Source organism: Lodderomyces elongisporus, chromosome 4 (assembly GCF_030384665.1).
Source record: "Lodderomyces elongisporus chromosome 4, complete sequence".
NCBI classification, from domain to species: Eukaryota; Fungi; Ascomycota; class Pichiomycetes; order Serinales; family Debaryomycetaceae; genus Lodderomyces; species Lodderomyces elongisporus.
This window is the reverse complement of record NC_083676.1, coordinates 1,571,266-1,596,912: the sequence shown is the minus strand read 5'-3', so window position 1 is coordinate 1,596,912 and position 25,647 is coordinate 1,571,266. Positions and strand designations below refer to the sequence as shown.

Genomic DNA, 25,647 nt, shown 5'->3' with positions numbered 1-25,647 from the left:
TGCACATGCAGTAAATGAGGAGGAGGAAGAGGAGGAGGAAAAAGAAGAGGATGAAAGAAGTAGAAGGACAGATCAAAGGGAAAAGGCGATGGAAGTCAATAATATATATATATACACATATATATACATAAATATATATAAGCTCACAGAATTTTCCTTTGCAATAAGTTTGACATTTAAGAAGGAAAAAGGAAAAAAGGCTGTTAGAGACAAGTCAATTTTCACAGTCATATAAACAAGAAAACAAAAAAAAAAAAGTGTACTACCAACATTGAAGTTTTTAATTTTGATACCCTTCGCATCTTACTTCTTTATCATTCAGCTTTAATTCTTTAGCTTTCACCGCTTGTTCCATATTTATTTTTTTTTGACTTAATTTGAATTTTAACACTAACCATGTCCATCGCATTTAACTTGCCCTACCATTATAAGCTTGATGCTAGAGTCACATCAAAAAATCAAAATTTGCAAACATATTATGAAACAAGCACTGGTGTTTGGAGAACACGCACAAGTCAAACCACTCAATCAACATACAAAATAATTGACAATTTAGAAAAGATTGTTGATGCAGTCAATGCAATCAACGCCGGTTCTTTATGCTCAGCCACCAGCCCTACAGCAGGATCTGTGGAATACTCTATAACCAGCAACTCGGTTTGTTTCTTAGTTCAGGGCGACAATGAGTTTATCAACAAGGCAAAGTTGCACATCTTGAACTCATACAAATGCATTACAGCAAAGACTATTTGCGTTACCGAAGCCGAATTTATGAAGATTGATACCAAATTTATTGATGAAATGAATCAATTGTGTCAAATGTACCAAATAGAAGTGATCATCAATAACTGTAAACTGTCATACACAGAAAAGAAAACTGCAATTTCTGGCTCTACTGGTACTCCTACTTCTGTTAACATATTTGATGTGAGCGATGTTGTACACAGCATTCATATGATTGGTGAGGATTCAAGTTTAGCCCAATTTGAAACTTGTCTCAAGGTTCTTATTGACCTGTGTTTGAAAGGTTACTTGATTGAGGCAATCAATGTACCAATTGGCATTATTCCACTTATCGGAGGTGGCAGTGGCTCGGCTAGTGCAGATGGTAAACAAAAATTTGCCAGTTTTGAGCAAATTGCAAAGCAATGCAAAGCCAATATTTATTTGCCCAGCTTAACAACAGAACCTTTAGAGCTGAACATTTGGCTCACTGCAAAAAGCGCCGCTGAAGTATTGGTTACAAAAACAATGTTGAACAAGTTGATCTCAACTGAAGGGCAATTAGTTACCTTGAAAACCACATTAGACCAAAACAAGCTTGATTTGATGATGTTGCATGACAAGAAGGAGTTGCAAGGTTTAATGCTGAAATACTCCGTTACACTTCAATTCCCCAAATTTGGTGAACAAACTATTACTGTGCAAGGTCTTGAAATTGCCAAGATTGAAGAGTGTGCAAAGGCAATCAATAACATTGCCGCAAGGTACTATACTCTCACGGGCTTTTCTCATTCAATAATGTCCTTGCAACAAGCTTGTTGCAACTACACAAAAACTTGCACTTTGGTTACAAACGAACAAAACTATGAATTTGCAATCACTGGATCTGCCAAGGAGATTAAATCATTACTTCACACGGCGTGCGACTCTTGTAATCAGCTCAATCTCCGCCTTGAACTCAATATTGAACAAAAAGAGTTTATTAGCGGCAAAAAGAATGGAAAATTGCTCAAAATTCTTAACCAATTGAACAATATACCCACATTCAAATTTAGCAACAACAACGAGTATAATTTCTTCATTGACATTTTAGTTCAACAACAACAACAACAACAACAGCAACAACAGCAACAGCAGAATCATGTTATTCTCAATACAATTGAGTTAATTGAGTTAGAATTACCATCAGAGTTGAGATTCAACATTCCTGAGGTGTTTCACAAATCAGTTATTGGTAATGGTGGATCCATTATCCAATCTATTATGAAGAGGTACAATGTTTTTATCAAATTCTCATCAAATTACGACAAATCGACAAACTTGTATTGTTTGCAGAGGGAGTCGAATGTGTTGATCAAGTGTCCACGTAAAAACATGCTGAACATTCCATTGGTCAAAGATGAAATTGACCTGTTGGTACTCAAGTATAGCATGAACGAAGCAGTGCAACAACACCAAAATGTGGCCACAACCGTTTCAGCCTCCAACACTACAGTCTATTATAACCTTAAATTTCGCATTTTGAGAAACCACTACTTGATGTTGGTCAACAACAATAAGTTGCATCTTATAAATCAATTAGAACATGATTACAATTCATTTATTGATTTCCCTAAATCAGTTGAATCGTTTGGATCCGAAAACTACCTCGATTTCAATATCAAAGGTTCAGAAACCAAGATTAGGTCATGTGCAAGACAAATTTCAAATCTTCTTCCATCTTCATATGAGTTTAAGTTTACTCTCAATGATAAAGGTGGAAAGTTTTATGAGCAATTTGATTTTGAGAAATTTGAAGAAGAATTGGTTATTCCATTTAAACTTCTTCTTGGATGCGAGGTGATTGTTAATGAAAAACCTCTCGATCAGAGTGCTGCATCATATCATCAAATAATCATGTCTTATTATGATAATTCTAAGCTCACTCAGGCTATTGAGTCAATGGCGTATTGGCTTGGCGAACGTGGTTATTTTATTTGCGATAGAGATGTGATGTCTTTTAGTCCGATATTGGAGTCGTCGGTGTCTTCCCCCATAAAGATGACTAATGTGTCAAATATGTTCTCACCGCTTGCACCTCCAGCGCCAGCGCAATTCATGCCTTTGCAAAGTATAACAAATTATAATTTCAATTCTTCGATAAAGAGCTCGCCTCTCAAATCAAACAATAACAATAACAATTTGCACAAAAGCTTAAATTCAAACTTGAATTTGAACTATAACCAAAACTACAATTACGATTACGATTACGATTTTAATTCCAATTCTAATCACAAGTACGACAACAAGTACAATTACAAGTACAATTATAATACCCCTAGTCAATTACAGTCTCCAACCAATAAGCAGAATAGCTACTATATGGTGTCGCCTTCAAGACAACAGTTGATGGCCCATTCACCGGTGAAACAATTGGCCTCGCCATACATGCCTCCCGCGCCTCCATCACCAACGAGAAAAAGTGCCGCATATTACGGATACGGTCAATCACCAACTAGATCAAGTAAGAAATTTGGTAATGGTATGGACGAAGTTAGATACACTAAGAATTTTTCAAACAATCACCCATCTTCCATGAAAGTTTCTATTCTGCCTGTAAAATTCAATTTACAACCTATTCTTGGAGAAACGAACAATAACAACATCTATAATAATGCCTGAAAAAAAAAATAAAATAACAAGAAATAGAAATGTTTGTATATTTATAATGATACGTGATACCTTTAAATCCTTTGAATCCTTTAAATCCTTTTCATCCTTTTTTTTTCTTCGTTTTTTTTTGTGATTGGAAAGTGTGTAACCACTATCCACCTATATTGACTCTAGCATCTCTCATGTTAGGTGAATTTTTGCAACCAAAAATAAACCAGATTTTGTTTTCCAGAAGTTAATTTTTTGAGATAGTGTCGTTTGCAAAGAGAGAGATAGCTATATTGAAGTAAACGGTGTTTGGCAAAGTTTCGGAGTTTGAAGTGCGAAACTTTGACCGAGGGTGAAAGAAATGAGGAAAAAAAAATAAATAAAAAATAAAAAACAAATAAAAAATTTAAGACATCGTGTGGCAGAATTGGAGGAGAGTCAACAAAAAAAAATATAACGCATGTTGCCCAATATGGCAATTCTTTCTTTATGTATTTATGTATGTATTTATATATATTGTTGGGCAAGCAAAAACAATCAAATTTTAGACTAAGCCGGAGAACATTTACAAACAAGGTTGCTTCGACTCCGGACCCAACGGAAAATCTCATCAACAATCTGTCTTTAGTATCTCTCCCCTTCTTTTTTTTTTGGGGGTTCATATCTTTTCATTTCTTTTTTTTTCTCCCCACCTACTTTTTTCATATTTTAAGAGAAAGAGAAAGAGAAATAGAGAATAGTATAGGAAAAGCAAATGCTATTTCCTAATAGTTTACAAACTTTACAAGCTCAAATAATATGGGTTGGGTTGGGTTAGGTTTGGATGAGGGTGTGAATAGAGCACTAGTCTATAATAATAATCACTCAAAATAACCTTATAGTGAATGGTTTTTGAGCATCAGCTGCAAGAAGCAGTAAGTGAAAAGCAAGAGGAAGTTAAGTAATGTTTGAGAAAGAAAAATGTAATCTAATCAAATCAAATCGAGTCGAATTCAGTTAACTGGAGCACAACCCAAGCATAATTTTTCATTGTTTCCTCTCTAGAATTTATTTTCTTTTTCTTCTTTTTCTTTTCCTTTTTCCCAATATTGTGCTTTTTTTTACATTCTTCATGTATTTTCATGTTTTCTGTTTTTTTTTTTTCTTTTTTTCATATAATTCTTTTCCCTTTCATCCCGTTTAGTACCGTTTTTGTATCATTTGCATCTCAGTTGTTTGGGTATGAAGTTCTGCCTATTTTCTTTTCTTCTCTTTTCTTTTCTTTTCTTTTCTTTTTTCTTTTTTTTTTTAATTTTTTAAATCCAATACTATATAGCCTTTAGTGTTCAGTGGTTAGAGGTTTATATAAAATCTCAGCCAAGATCTCATACACTTTTGCTCTTGCTCTTGCTCTTTTTCATTACTAAATTTTGGATTCTGTCCATAATTTTCCCATATTCACCCATCTTTCTTTACTCACTACTACTTCTTTCTCCTCCTCCTTTCCCACCACCACCACCACCATTACAACTCTTGTATCATGTTGATGAAATTCGGACTTCCCAATGCGGACACATGGAACACGCTTCCCAAGATGGATACTCCGGTGCCTCCGTCTCCATTTGAAAATGAGTTTCTTACTAAATTTTACTTTTCAACAATGCAAGGAACAACTCCATTGACCATTGCAATAGTCTACTTCACGTCTGTTCACTATCTTAACAAGCTCATTCGCTCCAAGCAGTTGCAAAAGGCCAAGGAAGAAGAGAAGAAAACCGATAAAGTTGTCAAAAGACTTCCAGCTGTGCCTACAGCTATTTCAAAGACATCTTTCTTCAAATTTTTTGTTCTTTTGCACAATGTCTTGCTTTGTGTTTATTCTGTTTGGACATTTGTAGGAATGACATCGACTATAGCTTCAACAATGGGTCTATTCAAAATGCAGATCATCCCTTCATTTTACGAGGCGTTGAATTTAAACACCGAGAACACTACCGCATTGAGGAAACTCGATGTGTTTTTCCAAAGTGTATGCGACTCGAAAAATGGAATCTTTTCGCGTGTTTTGTCGTCAACTTCCAAGAACTTGCATAATTTGGAAATCCTTGGGTTTTGGTTCTACATTTCGAAATTTTATGAGGTGGTGGACACCATCATCATTCTTTTGAAAGGTCGCCCTTCTTCACTTTTGCAAAGTTACCACCATGCTGGAGCAATGATGTGTATGTGGGCAGGCGTCCGTTTCCAGTCCCCACCAATTTGGATTTTTGTTGTGTTCAACTCATTTATCCACTCATTAATGTATTTTTACTACTCATTATCATGCTTGCATATTAGAGTGCCAACTATTTTCAAAAAGAGCTTGACATCCATGCAGATCACCCAATTCATCGTGGGCGGCTCATTCGCCGTGTTGCACTGCTTTGTATGGATCTATGACGTAAACAACGTGAATACCATTCCTGGACAGCCAAGTACCGAAGCTGCAAAGTTGGTTAGTTGTATAAGTACACCAGACCAAGCATTGCCCGTGTTGATTAATGTCGCATATTTGACACCATTGACTGCATTATTTGCAGCTTTTTACATTGAGAGTTACTTCAAGAAGAAGTAATGGACCTAGAAGGAAGAAGACAAAAAAAAGGAAAAAACAAGAAAAAGAAAATAAAGAAAAAGAAGAAGAATGGTTGATTTACAAAGTGGAAGAGATTTGGTGAATAAACAGAGATATAGGTTAATATATTTTTTATAGAACTAATTTGTAAATAGTTGGACTTTAACGAATTTCATAACTTGGTATTTGCAAAATACATATCAAGATATGTCTGCACACATGTCTGCATACTTTAGCTCAATTGTTTTTGGCAAAGAAATAACTAGAAAATAACTATAGACTGGTTATACACTGACTAAACACGAACTATACAGCGGTACTATATGATAATATAGAGATAAATTATGCACTTTGATGTTGAAATTTAGAGAAATATATTTTACTTTTGAGAAGCACTCATTTTGTGTTCTCTGACTAGAATCATTATTGCAAAAGAGACCCTGTGAAGATCTACAAACTATATCCAGATTAGAGCGCCGTAAAACTTTGATCAAACTCTCTCTTTACTAAAGAGTATAATCAACTAAAAACTCTTGAGGAAAAAAAAGAGAAAAACTAAAAATCTTCAAGAGACAGCAAAGCATACACTCTCATATCGCCGACACTACTACTGTGTATACCTTGTAATTCCTACGGTAATGTAATTATCAAGGTTCAAAAACCTCTTTACCTTTTCCCACTTGTGGTATTGCTGTCGGTCTGATATTGTGTTTCTCTTTTCTTCTCTTTCTTTTTTTTTTCTCTCGTCTTTCTCTCTTTCCCTATTTCGTTATTTCCCCCACGCTTTCATTCTGGCGGTTAGTGCACTACTTTCCCCAAAACTGTCACGAAATGCATAAAGATTGGTATTTTGTAGGCTGGCAGCAAACTACAAAAACACAATAGGAGATCTATCAACAATCCCGAGAATAAATCACAACAAGAAAAACAACAGAAGGAGAATTATCAATAATAACAACAACAACAATAACAGCAACACTCACAATAGATATAACTATTTTAATCTATCTGTACAGCCGATGTTGCTCAATAGATTACAATGTCGTATAATCCATTACTGAATGACCCTTTCCGCGATCAAGAGCTGTCGCTTTTAGCCATTGAACAACCCAATACTGTTCAAATAGAGCCAGATACTTTACAGAACAATGATCACAAACCAGACACTGCTCATGACAGTAACCCTAGTGAACCTGCGAGTGGTTCAAGTGCAGGTGAACCAACAGACGAATCTAACCACTCTGAAGACGATGACGAGACATTCGATCCGATCCAATTCAAACAATCAGAAGATTTGGAACGCACAAGTTTAGACTCGTATACCGATGAGTTTGGTAACTCCTATGATCATGTTGATTTCGATAATAAACGCTATACATCGAAATTGAGATTCAAAGGCACAAAGTTGGTGTACTTTACCTCGGCGTTTGTTAGTTTGTTTGTGAGTTTGTTTGGATATGAACAAGGTGTATGCAGTGGAATATTAGCCTTTGATACTTTTAACGGGTACTTCAACACTCCACTGGCAGCGATCATTGGCCTAGTTATCTCAATATTGGAGATTGGTGCCATGGTGAGTTCAATCTTGGTTGCCAAGATATCGGATAATTTTGGAAGAAAAAGAACTATATTGTTGGGTACATTTGTATTCATGATTGGTGGATGCTTACAAACGTTTTGTCCCAATATGTTTGTATTCGCTATTGGTAGAGTGTTTAGTGGATTTGGCGTTGGTATCTTGTCTACTATTGTTCCTTCATACCAATGTGAGATCAGTCCCAGTGAAGAAAGAGGCAAATTGGTTTGCGGCGAGTTTACAGGTAATATTACTGGGTATGCATTGAGTGTATGGGTTGATTATTTCTGTTATTTTATCCAGGATATTGGCGATACTAGAACCAAGCCTCATCTGTTTTTGGCCAATTTGAGTTGGAGATTACCTTTATTTATCCAGGTTGCTATTGCGTTTGTCTTGTTTCTTGGTGGATTCTTTATCGTTGAGAGTCCTCGTTGGCTTTTGGATAACGATATGGATCAACAGGGTTTCAATGTATTGAGTTTGCTATACGACTCGCACATGCTGAGTAATAAGCCCAAAACTGAGTTTTTCATGATCAAAAATTCAATCTTACAAGAGAGGAAACTTACACCAAAGTCAGAACGTACGTGGAGACATCTCTTGACACATTACAAGCGTCGTGTTTTTGTTGCTTGTTCGTCCTTGATCTTTGCTCAATTGAATGGTATCAATATTATTTCATATTATGCACCGTTGGTGTTTCTTGAAGCGGGCTTCAATGATTCAGGTGCTTTATTGATGACTGGGATCAATGGTATAATCTATCTCTTGTCGACTATTCCACCCTGGTTCTTGGTGGACAAATGGGGCCGTCGTCCTATTTTGATTACTAGTGGTATTGCAATGGGTATTTGTCTTACCTTAGTGTCAATATTTATGTTATTAAACAGATCCTACACACCATCGGTTGTTGCAGTATTGGTGATCATCTACAATGCCTCATTTGGTTTTGGTTTTGGACCTATCCCCTTTTTGTTATCTGGGGAATCGTACCCTTTGTCTGTCCGTTCCAAAGGTGTTTCCTTGGCTGTTTCATGCAATTGGCTCAGTAATTTTATTGTTGGTTTATTAGCACCAATATTGAGACAAAACATTAAATGGGCGACTTATTTGTTCCCTGCTGGGTCGTGTGTTATTAGTGTTGTATGTGTTGTATTGTTTTACCCAGAGACCAAGGGAATTGAATTGGAGGAGATTGATGAAGTGTTTGATGATTTTTACTCAGTGCTGCCGATGAAACGGACTATTGGTAGTTTTGCCAGATTTGCTAGTAAAATCAAAAGACGGAAAAATAAGAATAAGCATAAGATTAAGGGAATTAAAATAAAGGATAAACAAGGGAGAAGGATGAATGCTGCATATAATAGACTAGTGGAGGAAGAGGCAGCAGCAGCAGCAGGAGGAGCAGCAGGAGGAGTGGAAGACGATGAAGAGAGGTTGCATTTACAACAATATAGACAAGAACGTAGTGGAATAGGTGGATACGGGCGTAAAGGAAAAAGAGATTGGTTAAAAAGGCACGGTGGCTCTAATGGGGATGACGATGCTACACTTGAGATGGAGGCCTTGAATAACATGGATTATGAGCATGACGATCGTTGACGGAATTAGAAAGGATAGAAGGTTTAGCTTGTTGAATATCAATTTACAATATATATATATACATAAATTGTTATTGATTGTATAAAGCGTGGACTTTAAGGTGGTAGATACTCTTTTGTGTAGATGGAAATGGCATGGTGGTTTTTTCTCTTTTTCTTTAATTCCTTCCCACTCCCCCCCTCCACCCCTCCACCCCCTTATTTTGCTATTTCTTTTTTAGACGATGGAAATTTAAAAGACGAAAGATGGAGTTACATATATTGTTTCTTCTCTCTCTTTTTTTTTCTATCTTTTCCTTTCCCGGGGGGAATTTTTTTTTCACATTCTGTTCTGAACCTCTTTTAATATTTTTTGCAACCAATAACCAGCAGATCCATTCAATATATAGAAATCCTTATCTTTAACAATTTGGGAAATGTATGTGCTAGAGGTTATATTTTGACGATGCCATGTCTTATTGTTGAAGCGCGGTTAGTCAAGTCCGATATTTTTTGCCTAAAGCGTCATCAAACGAGCCATTTAAGTTGTTTCTCTTCATTTGTTTCTTTGTTTCTTTGTTTCTTTGTTTCTCTGTTGATTAGTTAGTTGGTTGGGTGGTTGGTTGCTTGCTTATTCAAAGATTGACGGTGGTATTCTACAATGAAACATAAACTGAGTAAATGCTACCAAATGTTTAGATAAACTACATGTCTAGTACATGTTCAAGGATAAAGTCGGTTCAAGATTGAGCGGAGGAGCGGAAGAACAAGACGACGGATTTAAAATCATGGAAAAAGCTAAAGTAAAAAAACCAGAAGTCTTTTTTTTTTTTGTATTTTTCAAGAAAAGAAAAACAACAAACGGGAAATCCAGATTCAATTTTTCAAGTTCCGGCTTCCGACACTAGAAAAGAAAAGACAAAATAGGAAAATCCAACCAAAAATTCAACAAAAAAATCCATAAAAAAATCCCCCAAAAGAAATAAAAGATCAAAACGAAAAGAAGAATAAGATACAACATTGCATCTAAGTTAAATAATCGCAAAGGATTGAACTTGGCGGACAAAGCCAAAGAAATAATTTTAAAAACTTTTTTTCTAAAAAAAAAATAAAAGAAAGAAGATGACAGCTAGAGTCTAGAAACTGGGTTGGTTTTCGGCCATTTCCGTGTCTATTAACTTTGAATACTTCAGCTACATTAATTCTTGCAAACGTTTATGTTGCAGTATATATTTATATATATTGTACAAAACATTATCTCAATTATTGTCATAATCATCATCATAAACAACAACAACAACAACAACACTTGGGCATGCCCATGGAGTCGTGGATGATACAATGGTGCGGTTAAACTTTACTTTGGTGCAAGTTCCATCCATGTCGTCTTCTTATACCGAGTAGTTGTGGAGCGGAATTTTATTGCGCTAAATAACTTAAAGTGGAAAGACTATGCGAATCGTTTTTCTTTTTTTGCTTTTTTTCTTTTTTTTTCTTTTTTTCTTTTTTTTCATTTTTCTTTGGAGTGGGGGAGGGGGGAGATAAAGGGGGGGGAGGACTAAGAAGAAGGAAAAGGAAGATATATTAAAGAAAAGTGTGGAGGTTGTAATGATTCATGAACCTTGTAAATGACGAAACGAGGCATGTTTATCATCTAGAAAGCGTAGTATTGTAAGTTTGAAGGATGGTACTAATTTGGTATTTTTTTTTTTCTTTACTTTTTTTTTAAAACAAATTTGACTAAGAATTATATAGTAGCAACGTGGCTCTTATCTTTTTACTTTTGTTTCGTTATCTTTATTGTCTCGTGAATATAATTAAAACTGGAGAGAAAACAATAACGTTTCCTTTTTCATTTTCTCACCCCCCCTTTTTTTTGTTATTAAGCTATTGAACCAAACAATGTAGTTGGATATTGTTTTTGACGATAGTGAAGCTTCGGAAAACGTGGAGACTTAAAGGTAGGGGAGTGGGAAGATAAAAGGGTTATGGTGGCAGAGAGAAAGAGAGTGAGTGAGTGAGTGTGTAGTAGTAGTAGTAGTAGTTGTAAGAAGAAGAAGTAGAGGGCGTATGCATCAAAGATTAGGAATGTGCGGGAAACAACCAAAAGTGTATCATCCATTTCCACTAATCTATTTTCAAAAGTGTTTAACGAATGAGTTACTTTGTTGTGTGCGTGTGTGTGTGTGTGTGAGGAAGCGATCGTTTGTACAAAGTAGGTCACGCTTACAAGGCTAATAATCACTAGATTACCAGTGTCGTATTGACTACGTAGCCATCACATCGATCTGTAATCTGGGGTTCAACTGTGGGTTGGAAGGGAGTAAACGGTTGTAGAGGTGAGTTGAAGTCATGTCAAAATACAATTAACCGAGTCTTGTTGGATCTGATTGTGATAGCTGTGGTACCTATCATTGTTATTTTCTTGGTTGTGATGCCAAAATGTTCAACTTCACTTTGTTAAATCGCCTCTTGGTTCTTTAACTACTATTATTCTTATTATCATTATTGTTATTTTAATCTTTACTTTGAACGAATAAGGACAAAGAGGTAGAGGGAATGTAGGGGTGAGATATAGGTTGTGCAATTTACAGATGATACATTAACTGTTGTAATTATTATTACTAGCATAGTTTGACTTTGTTGTAGTCGTCATTTTCATCGTAGTTGTTGATGGTGTTGTTGTTGGTGATGGATGATACATTTTAGGTATGCAAAAGTCCAGATCTACATGCAAAAGCGTATGTGTGACAGCAATGAAAGATAAGGAAAGATACCATCTCCATCCCTTCTCCCTTTCGCAGTCGACCGCCCCCCCTCTCTTTCTCTTTCTCTTTCTCTCTCTCCCCCCCTTTCTCCTCCTCCCCTCCCCCAAACTTTTTTTGTCATTTGTTTGCCATTTGTTTGCCTTTTGCCATTTTCTACTCATCTTTAATCTCATTCTATATATACATATACATATACGGTTTAACTAGTTTGCTGGCAAGTAAGAATGAGTTTGTTGTTCATTATTCAATAAACAGAAATGGACTCTTAATGTATAGCAACACTTATTTGAAAAAGTCTTATCAACTATATAGTTGTTATCTGTTATCGTCACGTATATTTTTTTCTTTTCTCTCTCTCTATTCTATTCTATTTTTATTTTTATTTTATTTTACTTTGTTGTTATTATTGCTTTTCTTTTTCTTTAACTGTGGTGGTGGTACTATATCCAATTGCTTAGTAACCATTTTTTGTAATGTAATTTTAATATACGTGAGTATATCAATTAAGGTGTAAAAAGCTGTTCTTGTGGGTTATCTAACCGTTACCTTAGTATTGAATTGTACTGTATCTATAAACATTTCCTATTTACTTCCCTCCCAGAGTTGTTCCTATTGTTCAATATCTTCTGCTTCTTCTTCCTCGTCTTTTTTTTCTTCGACTGCTGATGATAAACGGCACAAAACACAAGAGAAACTTTAAAACGGAAACTAATAATAATAATAGAGAATAAGAAAATAGAGAGAATCTGTAACACCGCCAAAAGAGCAAAAAAACATAAAAAATAAATAAATAAAAATAAAAAAGTAAAATTTGATGGGCCGAAAACCCATTGGAAAGTCCAGATTACGGCGATTTGGCACAAGTGACATCAATACACACTGAGTAGCCAATTACTTAAAACACGATATATCCTGTCCTTTTCTTTTCTTTTCTTTTCTTTTCTTTTCTTTTTCCTATTTTTTCCCCTTTTTCTTTTAATTCCAATTCTATTCAATCAAACCAAACCTTTAGAAACAAAGAATTAGAAATAGTATAGTTGTCAACAACTTGTTCATAAATACCTCATATTATACATCATCAAACTAACTCTCAAACAGATTGTCACATATCTCCTTTCTAGGCAATATCGGACTCTCGTACAACCTAACCTCACTACTACACATACCCGCACACAAACACACACACAATAATAATAATTCTGTCCGATTGCACTACTCATCGATCACCGCCTAAACCCCCGACTGTCTAGAACACCCGCAAAATCAAACGACTCTAGATCCATAATTCATACTACTACTGTAACCAACCAACCAACCAACCAACCAATTAACCAACCAAAAATATAATATAATATAATAAAATAAAAGAAACACTCCTTTACCCGCCTGAATTCCAATTATTATATTAGTGCTAACAGTACCATTAACAAAGAAACAACACCAGACCAGAGGAAAAGAGAAACAAAAATTTGTATTCTGTTATAGATACCTTTCTTTCTTTCTTTTTTTTCTTTGATTCTCTTTTCGTGTGAAGTTACTTATATTACTACATCTGCAACTTTATTGGTGACACGATTCTTGCAACAATAATTGCAACCACTCTGCAAATACATTCCTCAATACATCACCACCAATAATTGGACTAAACAATTGCACATTTTAAGCACTTTTGAATTCCCACCACTGTCCATTTCATGTCATATACAGCAAAGGCATGTACATGTAACAGCAAGATAACCGAATAGAGTAAGATGGCAATTATTATGAACGAAGTAGAGACACTATACCACCCAATATACGAACCAATATCCCATCACCATCAGCAGCAGAACCAGCATCACCACCACCATCATCAAGATCATCATGATCATCATAAACTGCAACACCCAGCAAATTCCCAACACACAAAATACGCACAGCCCACCACTTGTAACTTTTATGCATTGAAATATACAAATGAGAAGATACTGCATCTGCTAGCAGCAAGAAGAAAAAGAACAAGAACCTCAACACATCTACCAACACTATCACCACAGTCGCCACGGTCGCCAAAGTATCGAGAAAAACACTTTTTCGAAAAGCAAAATGTATCGCCAAAATTGCAATTTAAAAAATCATTCACACTACTGAATAGAAAAGATTCACCTTCAATCGACCACCCTCTAAATACAAACACTAATACAACGCAATTTAGCACGTTTGATGACATTCAAGAGGTTGATGAAGACGAAATTGATAGATTGGATGACTCGTTAGAGAGTCTAGAAACTGACCGAGATGACGAAGATGAAGACGAAGACGAAGACGAGGATGGGGATCAGGATAACCATTCATTTAGCTCGCGGCTGTCAGTATCATGCCAATCTAGTCATTTTAAAGAATGCTTACCACCATTTTCGTACCATTCATTTCGAAATTCTCACTTTACGTATGTTTCGAATCGATCTTCTGTGATTAGCATACCAACCACGAGATCATTATCCATTTCATCCTCTTGTTCTTTATTGAATTATGGGTTGAAAACAGCATCGGATGTGCCTACAAATAGTAAGTCATCTCCTGTTGATTCAATAATATCTCCACCATCTAGTCCAAGCTCACCTCAAACGGCATGCACGTCTATAAGTACTGAACATCACCAACAGCATCGTGTTGGTAAAACACTTTACAGGTCAACTTCAACAGATTGCTTGTACCAACTATTGCGAAGTTCCAAAGAAAAAGAAAAAGAAAAAGAAAAAGAAAAAGAAAAAGAAAATAAAAAAGACAAAGAAATGAAGAAGGAAACAGAAGTGGGTATGCAACGAAACAACGGCTCTATTTACTCCAACCTCACAAGCTCACTAAAGACATGGAAAAACAAACTTTCCAATATTTCGGGACCAAATTTAGTCAACCTTGTGAATAGCTCTACAGATGATTCACTCGCTTGTTCCACGACACTGAATATATCTATGCAGCCTTCTGAACCAAGCACGGAAACTGAAGAATCTTTCTCGATTGAGCAAGGATACCCACCACAAGAGCTAATTACATTTTTTGAAGATAGAATGCCCACTCCAAACGATAGTACTGGTGCTAGCTCGAACCCTGATTCCAGTACAAGTACTGGTATAAGCTCTAGTGACAGTTCTAGTGTTGCCAATGATAAATTTAGTACAAGGCCACCATTCAAGAATAGAGACTCGCGGATCAACCCACATTTCCTTCGTCTTTATGCTTACGATTACAATGCACGTGTCAATTCACATACATTACCAAATTCACTAACTCAGGATGACCTCATTCGAATTGTTTCCAAAAAACCTGATTTAAAGTCATTCCACTATCAATATAACTTGTATCGCGTGAGCAATATGTCGAGGGAGAAGTTATGGAACAACGTGGTGTTGAAACCAAGAAAAGATGGTGTTCCTTTTGAGTACATTGATTGTGAACATTTCGAGCCTGAAGTTGAAGAATTTGAAACAAATGAGATATTACACCAACATCAGGCAGCTGGTAGTTCAGTAATTGAGTTTGGTAGAAATTGTGACAATTATGTCTCAATAACGAGAAAGGAGGGAAAGTATTTACCATGGGATTTGAAACCCAGTATTAAACCTGCAGGGGTGTTACCCAATGGCAAATGGACATACAATGGACCAGCGCCAAATTCAGGAGTTACACGGACACAATTTACAGTTAGAGGATGGTGTGATTCTAGATGGAGAGATTGCTCTAAAGATTGAACTTGATTGCGAAAGTGGAATGAAACGAAATAATTGGCAAGAGCAATTGGGGGAAGGGAAGGAAATAAGAGGAAGAGAAAGAAAGAAGAGATAGAGAAAGAATTAACGAAATTAGAAAATGATGAGGATACGAGTTTTGAAATGGGTAAATGTTTAGGTTGTTTTAGTTCTGTTGAAGTATTATATTACTTTATTGTTAAGGTTAAGGTTTTTTGTCTTTTTGTTGAATTTTTTTTTAAATTTAGTTCTTATATAGGTTATAATTTGATATGTTATTTCTTAAACCCTCATTATCAAGTACTTGTTCTTCAACGATACAAATAGTTTTCCTTCCTCCACCCACTATTACTATTACTATGTTGCTTATCGATAAATTGATTGAATGAACAAGACAAGTTGCAAGAAATAAAGAAAAAAAAGGTGAGGATAAAACGCTACCATCTGCGCATTAATAAGAAAGTTACGTTCCTCTTTGCTTATTTTTTTTTTGAATTTTCTAAAGAATTTTTTTAACAGTCTCACTAGGTCACGTGTATAGCTTTAACCATAGCACATCGCATACCTAGTCGACTTGCGAAAAAAAAAAAAAAAAAGAAAAAAAAAACCACAAATTTTCAGTGCTACACATAGAGAGCGTCAATTAGGCACAGCGCGAGCGAGAACGAAAGCGAGAGCGAGAACTACACAGAGAGTGAGGTTTGAGCTGATTTTGAGCTGTTCTTGTCTATCCCTACTATTAGTTCCCTCTTCCCTCTGAGTCCCTTTCACCAAGTACACCCAACAGTTATAATGGCACCAAAAGGAAAGAAGGTCGCACCAGCTCCATTCGCTGCTAAGTCCGGTAAGCAAGCCGAGGCCAAGAACCCATTGCTCGAGTCTACTCCAAAGAACTTTGGTATTGGTCAAAGTATCCAACCAAAGAGAAACCTTTCCAGATTTGTCAAATGGCCAGAATACGTTAGATTGCAAAGACAAAAGAAGATCTTGTCTTTGAGATTGAAGGTCCCACCATCTATTGCTCAATTTAGCCAAACCTTGGACAAGAACACTGCTGCCCAAACTTTCAAGCTTTTCAACAAGTACAGACCAGAAACTGCTGCTGAAAAGAAGGAGCGTTTGACTAAAGAGGCTGCTGCTGTTGCTGAAGGTAAATCCGCTAAGGATGCTTCACCAAAGCCAGTTGTTGTCAAATACGGTTTGAACCACGTTGTTTCCTTGATTGAAAACAAGAAGGCTAAATTGGTTTTGATTGCCAACGATGTTGACCCAATCGAATTGGTTGTCTTTTTGCCAGCTTTGTGTAAGAAGATGGGTGTCCCATACGCCATTGTGAAAGGTAAGGCTAGATTGGGAACCTTGGTTCACAAGAAGACCTCATCAGTTGCTGCTTTGACCGAAGTCAACTCTGCTGATGAAGCTGAATTGTCTAAGTTGATCTCAACCATCGATGCCAACTACTTGCAAAAATACGAAGAGAACAAGAAGCACTGGGGTGGTGGTATCATGGGCTCAAAGGCTAACGACAAGATTGCCAAGAGAGAGAAGTTTGCTGCTCAAGCTGCTGCTGGTCACTAAACTTGCTTATATCTGTTTTGTATATTAGTATAAAAAGAACCCATTTAATTGTGAATTACAAATTGGATTGTAGAGATATTGATTTAGTTCCCATTATAAACAAAGGTATAATCTGAAAATTTTATTTAAAAATGACTTGGTTTAATCTTGAAATTAGGAAAATGGAAAAAGAAACCATATGATGTAACCAAATAACTCAGTCACGTGAATGATACATTTATATGGAAATTAAACGGATTTTTGTAGAAACACAATATTGATAGAATTCTTGTTTGTTAAAACATAGTAACTATCGTGAGATCTCGTGACATCAATCTTGAAAATTACATTGTACTAGACAAAAAATATTCTATAGAGAAAAAGTAGAATTGAGGAAAGATAAAAAAAAAAGAAGGACAATTTTGTCTTTAAACATTGCAAAATTCGGTGTTTTTTTTTAAATACTTGCAACTACAAATATGAGGAAAAGTTTGATCAACTTTTTCATAAGATTGGAAAGACACGTATTCATTTATTTTACATTCATTTGAATTTAAAACAAAAGATATATGGTCTCTTTAGTTCCTGAGTTTGATGCAAGGTGTACATACAGGGCCAATATCTTAAAACAATCTGAATTTGTTTGATTAAAACAAGTTTTCTTAGTGGGACAATAACTTTGCGTCATTGGTCCAAAGTAGATCTATGTTCTCTATTTTTCTTATCCTATTCTCCTTTGCATAAAGATCTGTAGTTGTATTTTCATGCCCATGCCTATGTTTATGTCTATGTCTATGTCTACGTCTATGTGCATCTTTATGTGTTTGCATGGTCTTATATTCTTTATTTCAATTTTATCTTTCTAAAATCGTTTCAAGAATAAGGAATGGCAAAGAAAAGGTTCAATATATACATTTACGTATAAATATGTAAGATTGTACCCGCAATACATTGTTTCCTGTCACAGTGCGACACACACTGGACTCTTGGTGTACTCAATCCCATTAAATGAATAACTGATAAATATTTCGGAACATGGGAAAATTGAAAGCTTCAAATGAAACTAGTCAATACAAATAGGAAAGAGAAGTGGTAAAATGAATATATCACAAGTATATAGAAACATCGTTAAAATGCAAGTTTTCATAAGGTCAACTACAATAAACGCAAATCACTAGGTGAACGTGTGGAGTGTATACACTCACGATTCTCCTTACTAGTGACTTTGTATGAGACATTTTACTCTATTAACTTATGAGGATTGAGACCTTTTTAGGTGCGATCATTGACAATTACACTTAATTGGAATATAGCCTATTAGGTCACGAACTTAAATCAATGCTCAGCAGTCGTACACTTGTCACTTGTGACTGTGCTATGCGACATTTCCTCTGTATTTTTTTTTTTTTTTTGGCAGTACGAGGCTGATACAGCGTAAGACACATTTAGTTGATCTATCTCTCTCTCTCTCTCATGGTCTGGTATAACCCCAACCCATCGAGTACAACTCTGCTAATTCACAAAACGCGATTTGTGACTTTAAATCAGAAATGAGTTCAAAGTTTAAAATTAGATCCACAAGTTTCAAAGAGCACTGTCTGCTGGATGGTTCAAACTTCATCATATATATTGAATATATAACAAAACAATAACAATAACAATATGAAAAATTAGGTCATTTTTTAATTAAGGAAATGTCAGATTGATGAATGAGCCCACCTATTTTTCCTCAGACTACCCCTTCGCCACGATCTAGTTTAAATTGCAAAGAATCAAAAGTACCACAACCTTTAGTATTTTTTTATTATCTTTAGAATCACTATGACATGAGTTGACATGAGCGTACATGAGCTGACATGAGCGTACATGAGCTGATAGGAGTTGATAAGGGTTGACATGATCTAATTATACAAATATACAGCCAAAAAAAAAGGCTAGGATTGGTTACAAGACTACAACTTGCTGAGTTTTTCAACAAACCTTTACCAACACTTACTTCCGTTTTCATGAGTCGTTCATTTCAAAAACAAAGATGAATCTCGAGGTTTCGCAACAAAATTTAAAGATATATGAAGGTTTCAACGATGACGACGAACATGTACGAGATTTAGCACGAACTTTCACACAAGCATCGGCTGACTTGACGTACAATGATAAAGAAGATGCTAATAATGATAGTAGCTATAAGAATAACAATACCGACACTGCGATTGGATTAAAGAGAATGCTCTCGCACATGTCAGAGGTGCCAGGTGTCAATCCATTATCTGATCACGAAATAGAAAGACTAAATCCAGATTCAGATCTATTTGAAGCCAAGTTCTGGGTCAAAAACTTGAAAAAGTTGTATGAATCCGATCCCGATTACTACAAGCCTTCGAGCTTGGGTGTAGCGTATCGTGATTTGCGTGCTTATGGACTTGCCAATGATATTGACTATCAAGCAACAGTGACTAACGTTCTTTGGAAGTTAGCTACACAAAGCTACCGGTGGATTAGAAAGGAAAAAGAATCCGATTATTTTAACATCTTAAAGCCTATGGATGGTATAATGAGACCAGGAGAGCTAACTGTGGTGCTTGGTAGGCCAGGAAGCGGGTGCTCCACGTTACTAAAATCAGTCGCAGTGAATACATATGGATTTCATTTAGGTAGAGAGTCTCAAATAACATATGACGGCTTAACTCAACAACAAATCCGGAAAAACTTTCGCGGAGATGTCATATACTCTGCTGAAACAGATGTACATTTCCCTCATTTGACAGTGGGTGATACTTTGGAGTTTGCCGCAAGATTTAGAACTCCGCATAACCGAGGCATCAATGTAACTAGAGAAGCTTATGCAAAGCATTTGGCAAGTGCATATATGGCCATGTATGGTTTATCACATACTAAATACACCTATGTTGGAAATGAGGTTGTGAGAGGCGTATCTGGTGGCGAACGCAAAAGGGTCTCCATTGCCGAAGTTTCGTTGAGTGGAGCAAATATCCAATGTTGGGATAATGCCACAAGAGGTTTGGATGCAGCCACTGCCTTGGAGTTTATTCGAGCCTTAAAGACATCTGCGATGGTGCTTGATACTACTCCATTGATTGCTATTTATCAATGTTCTCAAGATGCTTATGAACTCTTTGATAAAACTGTGGTTTTATATGAAGGTTACCAAATCTATTTCGGAAGAGCAGACAAGGCAAAAAAATATTTCATCAATATGGGATACGAATGTCCTGAAAGACAAACCACTGCTGATTTCTTGACATCCATTACAAATCCAGCTGAAAGAATTGTTCGCCCCGGGTTTGAACACAAAGTACCTAGACTTCCCCGGGAGTTTGATAAGTATTGGAAAAAATCACCAGAGCATCAAACTTTAATCCAAGAGATTGATGACTATCTTGCAACTTGCGAGACTCGTAATGCAAAGGGCCAATATCAACAGTCACATGTTGCAAAACAAGCTAAACACATGAATACGGCGTCACCATATACAGTGTCGTTTCCGATGCAAGTGAAATACATCACAAAGAGAAACTGGCTTCGAATGAAAGGTGACCCATCTATTCCAGTTTTTAGTGTACTTGGTCAATTCTTTATGGGCCTTGTTTTGTCATCAGTATTTTATAATTTGAGTCAAACGACGGAATCATTTTATTTCAGAGGAGCAGGAATGTTCTTTGCAGTATTATATAATGCATTTGCATCTTTATTGGAAATTATGGCTCTTTTTGAAGCTAGACCTATTGTGGAAAAGCACAAAAAATATGCATTATATCGACCATCGGCAGACGCTTTAGCTAGTATTATTACTGAATTCCCAGTAAAATTGGCAATGTCCATATCTTTCAATTTGGTATTCTACTTTATGGTGAACTTTAGGCGAGAACCAGGTAGGTTCTTCTTTTACTGGCTCATGTGTATTTGGTGTACCTTGGTAATGTCGCATTTATTCCGTTCTATTGGTGCAGTCTCAACATCATTAGCGGGTGCAATGACTCCTGCGATTGTATTGCTACTAGCATTGGTCATCTATACTGGGTTTGTGATTCCAACTACAACAATGTTGGGCTGGTCGAGATGGATCAATTATATCAATCCTGTCGGGTACGTATTTGAGTCCTTGATGGTTAACGAATTCCATAATCGTGAGTTTGAATGTGCTACATTCATTCCCATGGGACCAGGCTATGAAAACGTTTCTGATGCCAATCGAGTATGCACTACTGTGGGTTCTCGTTCAGGATCCAATATTGTGAATGGTACAGACTATGTCGCTGGATTATATGGGTATTTTAATTCACACAAATGGAGAAACTTGGGTATTACAATCGGGTTTGCTGTTTTCTTTCTTGTAATATACATTTTTTTGACAGAGTTCAACAAGGGTGCCATGCAAAAAGGAGAGATTCTTTTATTTTTGAGAGGAAAATTGGGTAAGCATAAATTGCTTAAAAGGGCTAAAGGTAATGGGAATTTTATCAATAATGACTATGGAAGAGAGGTAAAAGAGGAGGAGGTTGGCGAGAACGCTTATGAAAAAGTCAATTTTGAAAGCGCAGTTGAAGCGGAGAGGAGTAACAAGATTGGACGAGGCGAAGGCGGAGGCGGACGTGGACAAGCAAAAGAAGAAGAAAAAGATGACAATGATGAAGAAGAAAAAGAACACGGAAAAAAGGAAAAATCAAGAAGAATGCCTGATTCATTGGCCAGCCAGGCAAACCTCTCTTTTGATAAGGATATATTTATGTGGCGCAATTTGACTTATCAAGTCAAGATCAAAAAAGAAGATCGCATCATATTGAATCGTGTTGATGGGTGGGTCAAACCTGGACAGATTACAGCATTAATTGGTGCTACAGGTGCAGGTAAAACTACGTTACTTAATTGTTTGTCAGAGAGATTGACTACTGGTGTCATTACTGATGGTATAAGAATGGTCAATGGACATTCTTTAGATTCTTCGTTTCAAAGATCTATTGGGTATGCACAGCAACAGGATTTGCATTTGGCTGCATCCACCGTGAGAGAAGCATTACAATTTTCTGCCTATTTGAGACAATCGAGCAACATCTCCAAAAGGGAAAAAGATGAATATGTTGATTACGTCATCAATTTGTTAGAGATGAACAACTATGCTGATGCCATGGTTGGTGTTGCCGGTGAAGGTCTTAACGTTGAGCAAAGAAAGAGATTGACTATTGGTGTTGAATTGGTTGCCAAACCTAAATTATTGTTGTTTCTTGATGAACCCACCTCAGGTTTGGACTCACAGACTGCATGGTCTATATGTAAACTACTTCGAAAGCTTGCAGATCATGGTCAGGCAATTTTGTGTACTATCCATCAACCTTCAGCTATATTGATGAAGGAGTTTGATAGGTTGTTGTTTTTACAACAAGGTGGCCAAACTGTTTATTTTGGAAATTTAGGATTCAATTGCTCAACATTAATTGACTACTTTGAAAGTCAAGGCGCAGATCCATGTCCACCCAGTGCCAATCCAGCTGAATGGATGTTGCACGTTGTTGGTGCAGCCCCGGGGTCACATGCAAAACAAGATTATTTTGAGGTTTGGAGAAACTCTAAGGAATACCAAGCGGTGCAAGCTGAGTTGGACAAAATGCAAACAGAGTTATCGAAATTACCAAGAGATGGTGATCCCGAGACCAGGTTAAAATATGCTGCGCTGTGGTGGAGCCAGTATTTGTTGGTTAGTAAACGGGTAATTGTGCAAAATTGGCGAACGCCCGTATACATCTGGTCTAAATTGTTTCTTGTCATTGCAGCTGCATTATTTAATGGATTTTCATTCTTCAAGGCAGGTACATCTCTACAAGGATTGCAGAATCAAATGTTTTCTGTGTTCATGTCGTTTATTCCATTCAACACACTAATTCAACAAATGTTGCCGTATTTTGCTGTGCATAGAGATGTCTACGAGACAAGAGAGTCACCCTCTAGGATGTTTAGTTGGTTTGCATTTATTGCTGGTCAAATCACTTCGGAGTTGCCGTTCCAAGTCATCTTGGGCACATTAGCATATTTCTGCTGGTATTATCCTGTGGGACTTTATGCAAATGCAATTGCCACAGATTCAGTTGCAGAGAGAGGTACACTTGTATGGCTATATTTGGTTGCTTTTTATGTTTGGTGTTCTACTATTGGTCAAATGTGCATGTCATTTCTGGAGCATCAAATTAATGCTGGTAATTTGGCATCGCTTTTGTTTATGTTTTGTTTGTTATTCTGTGGCGTGCTTGCTACAAAGCTGGATTTGCCAGGGTTTTGGATTTTTATGTACTATTGCAATCCGTTGACGTATTTGATACAGGGGATCTTGGTATCGAGTTTAGCAAATACTAATGTTGTTTGCAATGCTAATGAAATGGTTCCTGTTGTTCCACCCCAAGGTATGAGTTGTAACCAGTTTTTGGGTCCATTTATTCAAAGGGTTGGTGGATATGTGGAGAGTGTGGATGGTGTATGTTATTTCTGTCTGATGGGGTCGACCAATGTGTTTTTGCATTCCTTGAATGCTGAGTATAGTGAGAGATGGAGAAATTGGGGCATAGTGATTGCATTTATTGTGATTAATATGTTTATCACTGCAGCACTTTACTGGCTTGTGCGTGTACCCAAGAGGAATAGAGAACAAAAAGTCAAGGTTGTCTGATTTGACTTACGGTTTGAAAAGCTTTTAAAATTCAAATGTATTATTTGTCACCTTTTAATTTTCTTATGGTGCAGCCACTTCTCCCCACTTCCGCACCTGGCTCTTCCTTTCCCTTTTCCTTTTTCTTATCGAAATACACTAGATACACACGGAATTGTGATTTATGAAAAACAGGATTCAGAGAGATTTCAACCCGGCTAGAGATTATCCAGTATGTTCCGCACATAAATATATATGCATATATCTAATCTATTATTCCCCAAGTTTAATCTCTATATAAAGTCCGAGAAATGGTAGACGTATAATCTTTACTTTCGGATATATACCGTTTAATTTATTTTTGCTAATCTATTTTGCCAGTATTTCCTGTTTTTATTTTATTTTATTTTATTTTTTTTTTGTGACAGTACGGAAGTGCACAAAAGAGAGAACGCAAAGCCGCATGCTAAACGATAAGTTGTACACGGACGAATTTGAGAGCGTAATGCAAACACATTTTGCTGTACAAATGTGAGGGTTTGGTGTTTGTGTGAAAAGGTTCAGCAAAGCAAATTTTTGGTTCGAAATAGAAAGCTTTTTTCTTTCCCCTCGTTTGGAAGAACTTACTTGAGTGTTGTTTGTCTTGTCCTGTCTTGTTTTGTTTTGTTTTGTTTTTTATTATTTTAATGGATGCTATGGCTATGATTTAGCTAAACGAAGAAACCATTTTCTTTAGTTAGTTCTACGGATGTATTTGTTAATTCAGAGATGCGGAGATACGACGGGACGGATAGCAAAGGGCGAGAGAAAGGATGCGGGTAAATTTTTCAATGTACAAAAACGGAAAGGGAGATGAGGATAAAAGTATTATATTTGTGTAATTCCTTTTTTTTTTCATCAATGTTTTTTTTTTCTTCGGGTAAATGGGAATGTACTAAGATGCAAATTACCCGAATTCAGTGGATCGTAACCACAATTGGATTTCTGGTCATTCCCATATCCTCTGCCAAGCGATTGTGGACTAGACACTTCTAGAACGAATCAAAAAAAACCACATGTCGTTGTTGTAGTTGTTGTTGTTGTTGCTGTTTCTTTAAATATTCTTTTTTCAAAGAGTAGCCAATGGCAAAGCTAAAAACCTAGCTTGCTCTCATAACTATTACATGTTTGACGACAAATACAATTACTACTCGCTAGTAGTATAAATTAGATTTGATAATATCTTTTTTACCAATTGTTGAAAATCTCAACGGAAGAAACGAGGGTCTCGTCCCGGCAAAAAAAAAATTTATCCGATAAATGCATTTTAAGGCGCAAAAATGCTTCGAGTAATAGAAAAAGAAGAACAAGAAGAATAGGAAGAAGGAAAACAAAAGGCTATATTTACGATGGAAAAAGGATAGTTAAAAAAAAATAGAGCAAGAGAGGAGGGGAAGATGGATAGAGAGAGAGAAAGAGTCTTTGAGTCTGTGTGGCAGTGCGATGAGTTTGACTAAGCCACTTGTATGTTTGCGTATGCTTGCGTATCTTTGTGAAGACGGATCAATTCCTTTACGACCGCATTCCGAATATATTGTGACTAAGCAGAGAGAAAGAGAAAGAGAAAGAGAAAGAGAAAGAGAAAAACACAACTAATGAACGAAAGGAGGGATAATTCTTGTTAGCAGTGGCCAGTTTTCTCTACAATCGCTATCCTCTCTGCTTTGTTTTGTTTTTCTTACTCTTTTTTTTTCACGGAATTTGTTCTGGTTCCTTAAACTTTGATTCTTGTTGTTCTTCATTTTTAAGACGGATAAAGATTGTTTGGTCCATGTTCTTTCCTTTGCC

The 25,647-nt window shown here is 36.4% G+C and overlaps 6 protein-coding genes across 6 annotated transcripts; all 6 read left to right on the top strand. All coding sequences in view use genetic code 12, as the record gives it.

The window, feature by feature from the left end:
- Positions 1-396: 396 nt before the first annotated feature.
- On the top strand, positions 397-3,384 carry PVL30_003719 (uncharacterized protein; the record flags this gene model as incomplete). The annotated part of the gene is made up of 1 exon (XM_001526274.1): positions 397-3,384. One exon carries the CDS (start codon positions 397-399, stop codon positions 3,382-3,384), a length of 2,988 nt encoding a protein of 995 aa, XP_001526324.2.
- A 1,498-nt stretch (positions 3,385-4,882) lies between these two features.
- PVL30_003718 (uncharacterized protein) lies at positions 4,883-5,956 on the top strand (the record flags this gene model as incomplete). The annotated part of the gene is made up of 1 exon (XM_001526272.1): positions 4,883-5,956. The coding sequence occupies one exon, from the start codon at positions 4,883-4,885 to the stop codon at positions 5,954-5,956; it is 1,074 nt and encodes a 357-aa protein (XP_001526322.1).
- A 1,039-nt stretch (positions 5,957-6,995) lies between these two features.
- On the top strand, positions 6,996-9,137 carry PVL30_003717 (uncharacterized protein; the record flags this gene model as incomplete). Its single annotated transcript, XM_001526271.1, has 1 exon — positions 6,996-9,137. The coding sequence occupies one exon, from the start codon at positions 6,996-6,998 to the stop codon at positions 9,135-9,137; it is 2,142 nt and encodes a 713-aa protein (XP_001526321.2).
- A 4,497-nt stretch (positions 9,138-13,634) lies between these two features.
- On the top strand, positions 13,635-15,614 carry PVL30_003716 (uncharacterized protein; the record flags this gene model as incomplete). The annotated part of the gene is made up of 1 exon (XM_001526270.1): positions 13,635-15,614. One exon carries the CDS (start codon positions 13,635-13,637, stop codon positions 15,612-15,614), a length of 1,980 nt encoding a protein of 659 aa, XP_001526320.2.
- Positions 15,615-16,403: 789 nt separating this feature from the next.
- On the top strand, positions 16,404-17,189 carry RPL8B_2 (60S ribosomal protein L8B; the record flags this gene model as incomplete). Its single annotated transcript, XM_001526269.1, has 1 exon — positions 16,404-17,189. The coding sequence occupies one exon, from the start codon at positions 16,404-16,406 to the stop codon at positions 17,187-17,189; it is 786 nt and encodes a 261-aa protein (XP_001526319.1).
- A 2,011-nt stretch (positions 17,190-19,200) lies between these two features.
- Positions 19,201-23,841, top strand: CDR1_3 (Multidrug resistance protein; the record flags this gene model as incomplete). The annotated part of the gene is made up of 1 exon (XM_001526268.1): positions 19,201-23,841. The coding sequence occupies one exon, from the start codon at positions 19,201-19,203 to the stop codon at positions 23,839-23,841; it is 4,641 nt and encodes a 1,546-aa protein (XP_001526318.2).
- Between the last annotated feature and the right edge of the window lie 1,806 nt (positions 23,842-25,647).